At 44.5% G+C, this 10,267-nt stretch overlaps 1 protein-coding gene across 1 annotated transcript in view; it reads left to right on the forward strand.

The window, feature by feature from the left end:
• Positions 1-8,493, forward strand: part of pax8 (paired box 8) — a gene marked incomplete at both ends in the record, with an annotated part of 14,014 nt that extends 5,521 nt beyond the window's left edge. The window contains 6 exons of the mRNA XM_083657678.1: positions 1,366-1,541; positions 3,546-3,666; positions 4,322-4,558; positions 5,930-6,031; positions 7,613-7,699; positions 8,423-8,493. Coding sequence (XP_083513804.1) covers positions 1,366-1,541; positions 3,546-3,666; positions 4,322-4,558; positions 5,930-6,031; positions 7,613-7,699; positions 8,423-8,493 — 794 coding nt within the window. The remainder of the gene's footprint in view (positions 1-1,365; positions 1,542-3,545; positions 3,667-4,321; positions 4,559-5,929; positions 6,032-7,612; positions 7,700-8,422) is intronic.
• Positions 8,494-10,267: the final 1,774 nt, after the last annotated feature.

Here is a 10,267-nt window from a genome sequence, read left to right on the forward strand (position 1 = left end):
AGTTTGAGACACAGTTACAACAGTGTCTCTTTCTCTTTCTATAATGAGAATGAGCAGGTTTTACAGAAGCTCACAGACAACAATTAAAAAGTGGAATGTGTGAACACTTCTCAACTGTACACGTTAAAGTAAAAAAGAAATGTCAAAATAACTTCTCTATTCTATCTACTAACTAGCAGAATACCCGCGCTGTGTATTGGTGTATTATTATAGTTCTGGTTCTGATACCCGTTGGAGCAAACAATCACTGGCCATGTAGTCAGGCCTCACTCACAGAGTTGGCATGCAGCCTCTCCTCTCCCCAGAAGGTTTTCATAGCCCATTTCCGTGGCTGATTCCAACTCTGCTCAGGTGTGCTCCTCCACTCAGGTGTGCTCCATCAGTAGCTAACGAATGGAGCTCTCCATGGCGCTGCATCTGTGTTGACTCATTTTGGCCCACTAATTAGTCATTTTTGCCCATTTAGTCGGCCCTAATTAGTAATTACCTCATTCAAAAATCCAGCTTCGTTAGGTCACCTGCAGGGGGTGCTCTTTACACTTCCTGAAAGATTCGGCGTGATCGCACGTAAAATGGCATAGCTGCGGCCGAACGCAATTTCTGCTCAATCACTCACTCACACGCATTCTCATTATAGGATTCCATCCTATCCCATCTCTTTCTAGAGCACTTTCAATGACCCCACGTCAACAGTGAATTGAGGCAAGCTAGAAATATTGCCTCAAACGCTAATCATGTGCTACATGAAGAATATGAACTCCTGCCCTCTGGCAGGAGATACCTAATCCCAACTTTCAAGAAGGTCAGACTAAGAAAGTCCTTTATACATCAGTCGATCCTGAGGCTTAATCAAGAACAGGGCCGAGGGTCAGTGGAGCAGTGACCAGTGCTCTCTGTGTGCTGTATTTGTGTATGCATTTTTGGTTTTGTTCTCTTTGTCATGTGTTTGTGCGTGGGACTGCCGCTGTCTTGCAAGACAAATTTCAGTGTGAACTGACAATAAAGTATATCGTATCGTATCGTATCGTATCGTATCGTATCGTATTTTAAAAATCTTTCAAGGCCTTGATTTCTCTCTCTCAAATTAACAAACTTTCAAGGATTTCAAGGACCTGTGGGAACCCTGAACTACGTCAAACCAACTATATGGAAACAAACACAAACGAGAGATAGGCTTGATGATGGGGTTGGGGAAAGGTTGGAAAACGAGGACAGGGCAGTCAAAGAAATCTACACAGATTGCAATTCATTTATTTTTATTTTTATATATCAATAAACATAAAGTTGAAAAAAACAACAACAAGCGATTGGTTTAAAAAAAGGGCAGAAACAGATGGCATCATCTCCCTCCTCTCGGTGTCTCAGGTGACCAGGAGAGCTGTCGGCACAGCGTGGACTCCCAGGGCAGCGGGGGCGTCCCGAGGAAGCAGATGAGGGTGGACCACTTCACGGCGGGCGGACAGCACCTGGACTGTGGCTTCGACCGCCACCACTACCCCCCCGACTCCTTCAGCTCCGCCTCCAGCAGCAAGACGGAGCAGGTAGGAGCTCCCAGTGACCCGGGACAAACTGAACGCCTGCGAGGTGGTACAGGATCCCCCCAATTGGTTTATGTGAGGAAAAATAATTATCTATCATTTAAGTCAGGGGTTCTGAACGCGGGGGTCCGGGGGCCATCAGGGGTGCTTGGGGGGTTTCCCGGGGGTCCCCAGCAATTTGATGAATTGTTAAACTTCACTGTTATTTCATTTACAAGAAGTTAACACCATTAAAGCATATATTTGATCATATAGAGAGCCAAAGTGGAATGTGACTTCCTGCTTCAGCACTGTACCAGAGATTTTCATCATTTATTTTCCCATAGACATTTTGTAAAATGCTTATAAAAATAAAAAATACTTGTTCAAACCAAATCGTTCAGATATATTTAGAAACAGGAGAGATCGCATAACATTTCACTTGGACCAAAAGGTTAAAAAAAATGCGTGTTGAAATAAACTATTTTTTGATGTCGTTTTTTTAAGTTTTGGTTCCAGTGAAATGTTCTATGGTCTCTCCCGATTCTAAATATAGCTGAACCGTTTGTTCTGACCAAGTACAACTATTTTTATAAGCATTTTACGATATGTCTATGGGAAAATAAATTGCGGAAGAAAATCTCTGGTACAGTGCTGAAGCAGGAAGTGACGTTCACTTTGCCTCTCTATATACAGATTGTCATGGAATTCTGGGGGGGAAATCATATCTAGCAATAGAAATATGCTCAGATTTTGGTTCAAGAGTCAAAATGTCATCAAATGGGGGGTCTGTGGCCCTATGAGGCCTAAATTAGGGGCCCTTGATATGAAAAGGGTTGAGTATCACTGGTTTAATGCACAGTTTTTCCACTCAAGAAGTCTCCTTATACAGCATAAATATTTAAAAACCACTCGAACGAGGACATCATCATTTCTGGAACTTCATTACTTGGTGTTGTTCTCTTGTAATTCTCAGATTTCTTTCTCATTTAAATGTGTAAAGAAACACATCGTGAGGAAACTAACATCCACCGTTTGTTGGTTGAACTGTTACGCGCGCACGCAGGAAGAGCAGCACTTTAGTTGAACTGTTACGCGCGCACGCAGAAAGAGCAGCACTTTAGTTGAAGTGTTACGCGCGCACACAGAAAGAGCAGCACTCTCCAGAGATGTAATCATTATAATAAGGACACGGAACAACGGCTGGACCTCGACAAGAAAACAAACGGCACTAAAGGGAACGACAACAAAAAAACAGCGACTTCCCAATATACACCGAGTGACAGTAATTGCTGACAGAGAACAAAACCTCACCAACTGCGTTGCTGTGCTGGACCCCCTGTACCGAATATGAACACTAATAGCCGACAACTGTTACCCAAGCTGTGAAACCGTGACCGCAAGAGGCTGGTGCTCTAAGCTGTTGTCAAAAGTACAACCAACCTCGGGCGTCTCGTAGCGGTAGTAGATTCCCTGCCTACCAACACGAGGGTCGCAGGTTCGCGCCCCGTGTTACCTCCGGCTTGGTCGGGCGTCCGTACGGGCACGATTGACTGTGTCTGCGGGTGGGAAGCCGGATTAAGGGTATTTGTCCTGGTCGCAGCACTAGCGCCTCCTCTGGTCGGTCGGGGCGCCTGTTCGGGGGCGGAAAGGAACTGGTGGGAATAGCGTGATTCCCCCCACATGCTATGTGCTGCCGCTGAAGCTCCCCACTGTTAGGTGAAAAGAAGCAGCTGGCAACTACGCATGTGTCGGAGGAAGCATGCTGCTAGTCTATGGCTCTCCCCAGATCAGCAGAGGGTGGAGCAGCGACCGGGGCAACATAAGGAAAAAATGGCCAAGTACAATTGGGGAGAAATTATTTAAAAAAAAAGTACAACCAACCTCCAAACCACATATTTCTTTCTTCTCTTCAGAGTGAAGTGTCCCCAGTTTTGTCTTGAGTTCAACACAATGGCTCCTTCTCTCACACACGCCCTCTTTACAGACAAATCCCCCAATAGCTAATCCCTGTGCATCGTCCCACAGACTTTGTACCCGCTGTCGCTCATCAATGGCAGCCTAGAGGAGGCCAAGACCAGCCTCTCAACATCCAGCTCAGCCATTGGACGGAATCTGACGGCGCACCAGGGCTACGCCATGGTGGCCGGTGAGTCTCTTAATGTGAAATTCTCTGCCCCCCCCTCCCTCACCTGCTCGACAACATGCTGACTCGTTTCCTGTCAGCATCTTCTGGACCGTTGCATAACTGTGAACTGCGACCTGAAGCCGGTCCTCTTTTTCCCATTCACTCTTCACTTTGTTTTTGACATCCAATCAGCTTTGAGTCTTTTTTGTCATGTGCTTCATCAGTTAAAGGAACAAGGCAACATTTTGGGACATTCGCCTATTTGACCATCTTCCCGATAGTAAGACGATAGAAGATAGATCGCCCTTCTCTTCTCTGTGCTATATTAGCTTAGCACAATGGTACTGGATAACCTATCCCCATTAACACGAGTAAAAATAAATAAATAAATAATAATAATAATAAATGCTTCTATACTGCTCACCTGGTGTAATCCAAGTATCCACAAGCCCTGAGATGCCAAATTGAAAATACGTCCTTTACAACCTGTTTTTAGCTGAAAACGTCACTGTAGCTATTTTTCTACTACACACACAGAGAAGAGGTCATCTATCTTCTTGTCTTACTATTGGGATTTGGGAATATAGCAAACAGGCGAATCTCCCAAAAATGTTGGCATGCTCCTTTAAAATCCCATTTTCTGTTCATTTCCTCACCTGCCCTTCCTATTGGCTAGAGCCCCTACCGCTCTGTCTGAAACAGGAAATGTCCCCAGAAGTGACCAGCAGCACAAGCCTCTCCCCAAACATGGCCGCCGCGTCCAACTTGGCCTTTGTGGAGCTGCAGGCGCTGCAGAGGCCTGTCTCTGTCAGCGGCAGCTGCAACAGCTCCAGCCATTTCCCCACCGCCTTCAACTCATTCTCCCATCATGCACCTGTGTACGGCCAGTTCAGCACTCAGTCGCTCATCTCAGGTAATGCAGGCATCCATCTCGCTCATTCACTAACATGCCCACATGCAAATCACTCCACCATTCATACTCATAGCACATTAAAGGATAAGTTCACCCAAAAATGAAAAGTCGGTTATTATCTACTCACCCCCATGCTGATGGAAGGACGGGTGACGTTTTTTTTGTCCACAAAACAGCAGCTGGAGTTTCACAGCAAAACACTGTTGCAGAATTCTCCTACATAATTGAAGTGGATGGTGACCAACTTTCAAACGTAAAAAAAAAAGAAGAAAGAAATTATAATGCCTCCATACTGCTCGTCTGGTATAATCCAAGTGTCCAGAAGCCCCAAGATGCAAAGTGGACTTGAAAAGTGCTTATTTACGACCTGTTTTTTTGCTGAAATAGTCACTGTAGCACGAGCAGGCTCTAGCACTTCTTCTTGGAGTATATGTGGCTAAATGAAGATTCTGGCTAAGAACAGGGTGTAAATTACATCTTTTCAAGTCAACTTGGTGTCTCGAGGCTTCTGGAGACTTGGATTATGCCAGACGAGCAGTATGGATTTATTTGGGGTATTTCTTTTATGTTTGAACGTTGGTCAACATTTCACTTCAATTGTTTAGGAGAATGCTGTAACGGTGTTTTGCTGTGAAACTCTAGGACTGTGTTGTGTACTAAAAGTCCCACCTGCCCTTCCATCGGCATGGGGGCATGTAGATAATGACCGCATTTTCATTTTTGGGTGCACTTATCCTTTAAACTGCTTCCGATACACAGAATCACTCAGATTTGTGTTTGAGAATTTGAGTTGGAGACTTTCAGCTCATTTCAGTATGAGACTTGATCTTGCCTCTTGCCAATGTGTTTTCCCTCCTCTGAACATCTGAACATTTCAACTCAGTTGCCAGAATAAAATGTTTAGTTCTGCAAACCACGCAAACCAAAAATAAGTATATCAACATTTCAATTGAACCCACATTTTCCCAAGGTAAATTTGAAAATGTCGATTAATTTGAAAACCTCTGAGTTTCCAGTTTATTTGAGCACATTAAGCAAATAAAACAAACTTGGGTTATTGTTAGGCAACTAAAACAACTGGGTTAAGGTTACTGGCCACCGTGCTATGTCAGTAGCAGACTCTATGACGTGTATAACATTAATATACACGTACAATATCTACTAATGTTCATATACAACATATTTTGGCTCACAAATGTTGACATTCAATGTTTGCAGAAATGTAAACTGAAAAACAGTTTATTCAGGTGACCAAGCTGGAAAATTGTGTAGACAACGGAGAATAGAATAAGAAAGTTAACCTCCCATCCTGCTGGCATTGAAAATGTGTGTGTGTGTGTGTGTGTGCGTGCCTGTGTGTGTGTGTGTTAGGACGTGAGATGGTGAGCTCCACTCTGCCAGGATACCCGCCTCACATCCCCTCCGCTGGCCAGAGCAGCTACTCCTCCTCTGCCATCACTGGCATGGTGGCAGGTGAGGACAGACTTTTCACTTTACGAGCCCACACATGTGTTGAACTGAAGAACGCTGGATCAACTCAGGCAACGACAGAAGCCCAAAAAGACAGAGTGACGTAGGGAGAGAAGGGAGAGAGAGAGAGAGGTGTGTGTGTGTGTGTGTGTGTGTGTGTGTGTGTGTGTGTGTGTGTGTGTGTGTGTGATGGAGGTTTGTAGATTAACAGGGGGACAGGCTCAGTTAATGAGTAGCCTTGCTAGGGTGGTGAACTGTGTGTGTGTGTGTGTGTGTGTGTGTGTGTGTGTGTGTGTGTGTGTGTATGTGTGTGTATGTGTGTGTGTGTGTGTGTGTGTGCGCGCGAGTGTGTCATGGGCCCAGGGGGTACAGGGAACAGGCTGGGGGTTCCGCCCTGCTGCCCACACCCCCACGCAGACACCTCTGACCACACATCGCCATGGGAACCGGGGGGCCCACGAGAGAGAGACGGGGAGGGGAGGGGCACGAGGGGTAGGGGAGGGGGGGTTAATGCCGGGTATGAAGGGAGCAGAGGAGGTCTTTGTGGCGAGTGTGTGTGTGTATGAGTGTGTATGTGCTTGCATGCACTTCCTGCTTGGGTGTCTATGTCAGCATGCCTGCATAGTGTGTGCATGTGTGTGTGCGTGTGTGTGTGTGTGTGTGTGTGTGTGTGTGTGCGTGTGTGAGTGTGTGAGTGTGTGTGTGATGCGCCTTTTTTATTTGAAGTCTGCCCTTCGAAGCGCGAAATGAGAGGGTCTGATTTATTATTTTTCTGGTGGGCTCGCTGTGAGGAAGCGTTGATACACAATTACTCAGGGGAAGGGGGGTTAGGAGGGGGAGCCCAGGGATTCATTCCAGCCAACATAATTACCAATTAGATATTGGAATGTTAAAAAAGAACAGAAGAAGAAAGAAGAGTGCCAGTAAAGGCTAAAGCAGGAAGTGCACAGAATGGAGGAGAGGAGAGGAGGAGAGAGAAGAGGGGAGGATGAGAAAGGAGAGGAGGAGAGAGGAGGAGGGGATGGGAGAGGAGAAGAAAGGAGAGAGGAGGAGAGGATAGGAAAACAGGGGAGAGGAGAAGAGAAGAGGAGAGAGGAGAGGAGAGAAGGAGAGAGGAGAAGAGAGAAGAGAAGAGGGGAGAGGATAAGAGAAGAGAGGAGAACAGAAGAGGGGAGAAGAGAAGAGAGAAGAGGAGAGAGGAGAGGAGAGGAGAGGAGGAGAGGAGGGGAGAGGGGAGAGGAGAGGAGAGGAGAGGAGAGGAGAGGAGAGGAGAGGAGAGGAGAGGAGAGGAGAGGAGAGGAGAGACTGAAAGATCCGAGGGGCCACAGAGAGGATGAAGGGGCCGGCTGCGGGCACGCACCGCTGGGCCGGGGGATTTCGCCCTCAGCCGTCCACCTGCACCACAGATTAATGGTTTACAGGCTGCACTAACTGGGTGAATTATGAGCTGAGGCAGAACAACAAACAACCAAACGGCCATTTCTTTATAACAAACTGTCTTTGTTGTATGGCTGCTTGGTCTCCATGTGCGTCATCTCCGTGTCGCCTTGATGTGTGATGCAGTGTCTTGTCTCTGTGGTGCAGGTGCAGACTACTCCGCTCAGTCCTACACGCACTCCCCCTACACCTCCTACAGTGACGCCTGGAGGTTCACCAACTCCAGCATACTGGGTGAGGCTTACCTTCTGAGGTCCACACCATGCCTCTCAGTCTCTATTCAATTAGCTTTTAGTCGGTCCTGGACAATAAAATGCAAACGGCTTACACTCACTGACATAATACCAAATGAAGATTTTTTTGAAGTATCTGCATGAACTTGAGATTTGTAGAAATAGCCTTTTCCACTGAGCTTTCTACAAAAAGTATTGTTGTGACAAGAATACATCAAATGGACAGGGTAGTTATAGGACGTAGTGGTAAAATAAAACATTAAATTAAACGATGAGCTCCAGTTGCTGATCTCCATAATTCAAACAGCCATCGGTATTTAAAAAAGGCTATGCTTTTTGAAACACTCTTATATTTAGACAAATTGGCATAACTCTTTGTTCTTATATTGTAGACTATGAATCTATATTGGAATGATCTATATTAGCCTAAAAGGCAGCTAAGCTTCATTTCCAAAATAAAAAGGTGAGTTTAGGTTGACTCCTCCACTACATCCGTTGATGTGGTCAGAATAGTAAAGTCCTGTATTCTTATTTCTTACACATGTAGAAGTCATGTTAGGGCTTAAGGGTATGAGCCCATTCACAGGACAAACAAGCTAAGCTGTTCAGATGTTCCACCATCTGCTGTCACAAGATGGATGAAGCAGGTCTCATCCGCAGCATCACCACTTTCAGTTCGAACCCCCCCAGTGATGAGGGCTCTCCTCTGTGTCTCCCCCTGCAGGTTCGCCCTATTACTACAGCTCAGCCTCCCGCACGGCTCCCCCCTCCGCTGCTGCCTACGACCACCTCTAGTCCCAGGCGGCTGGGGAAGGGGGGACGCGCCACTCCCACCCGGACCAAGAGACCAAGCAGGGACTCCAGAACAACGCACCGGTTGTCACTTCCTATATGACTATGGACCAAGGCATGAAAGTGGAAATGGGATGTCGCCTGTACTTGAGACTCTATTGCGATGAACCAGCAACACGTTTGCATCTCCTCATGGACCCCCCTCCCTCACCTCCATGGCACACTTCACCGGAAAAACAATGCTTTATTTATTTTGCACATGATCTCACACAAATCCGAAAATTATAAACAGTTTTGCAGACATTCATAGATTTCGGTTATTGTCGAGAGTTGATTTGAGTTCAAGTTGAGGCCAGTGATGCAATCAGAGGACTTATAATGAATACAACCTAATGATTGAGTGCCTTCCGATGACATCACTGGCATCAACTTAACTCAAATCAACTCTCAACGTCTGCAAAACTGTTTTACAGTTTTTGCATAATGTGTGTGAGATCATGTACCCAATAAATCAGCGTTGTTTTTTTCAGCGAAGTGTCCCTTTAACTAACATGTTATTTATTTGTCATTACTGATGCCATTGCCCAGGGAAGCTCTGACTCGTGCACGTTTACACATTGCTGGCAGTGAACGCACCCCTGCAGGGGCTGTTCTTGAACGTCTCACACAGTGCATATTGTCAGTGTATGTTATTATCTCCTGCCAAAGAACTTCTCTTTCCGGCACATTTGCAACCTGACACTTACTGGTCCAATGTCAACTGACTGGTGATATGCAAACTTTATATTGAAAACTATGCCTGCTTTTGTTTACAATGCTCTTTTTCATTTGAAATATTATTATTAATTCTCTCCCACCATCACAAAAGCCCCTCCTTTTCTTAATCTATGTCTGCTTGCAATTTCTTTTCTCTTGTTCTCACTGTATAAATTCAGATGCCAGTTTAAAAGCTTTCATAGTGGGCATATAAAATCCACTGACTGACAAGTTAAGTGTGACACATCCAATCACTATTAAAAACACAAAATGGCCACATACACCCCCTCAAAGACAATATTAATGTATCTGTCTAGCAATATGTATATATTGTAAATGATGTATTACTCGTGGGGAAGTGATGCAATTTTATTCTCAGAATGACCGAGGGAGGGGGAAGATGATTTGGATCCTGAAAACTAAAACAAGGCTTGAAAGACATTCTGCTTCAAAATACATTTATACGTTTGTTGTCATGCTGATGTTATACTGTTTGGTAAGAACTGTGACTATTTTTTCTTATACTGTTATTAATATTATTGCAGATGTAAATAATGAATTTCTAAAGAATTATTTTAATTAAAGCATGACAAATTTATTATTCTTTTCATTGTTGTCTTTTTTTTTTTATAAGGATGGCTCCTACAGGATTTCATGAACTGAGCCATAAACTAGCCTATACTAATAAAGGTCAAGGAATAGTACTGTAAATTATTAATATCAATAGATGCGTGTAATGCAACATTTTGACATGTTAATATGGAGAAAAGCACGATTGATAACATCCCACGTAAGTCAGTTGAAGTGGCTGAATTTTGAGTATATTATTTTGAGTAATTTGTAGGCTATAGGCTACATTTCTGCAGTTTCTGTTTCAACAAATTGCGCTATTTCCCGTGACAGATAGCTCTTCTTTCAAATGTCCCGGTTAGGCTATTATTATTAATATTATCATTATCATTATTATTATTATTAACAACAACAACAATAACCTGTTATTAGCCTATTATTATTATTATTA

Source organism: Poromitra crassiceps, assembly GCF_964638095.1.
Source record: "Poromitra crassiceps genome assembly, chromosome: 21".
Lineage (NCBI taxonomy): Eukaryota > Metazoa > Chordata > Actinopteri > Beryciformes > Melamphaidae > Poromitra > Poromitra crassiceps.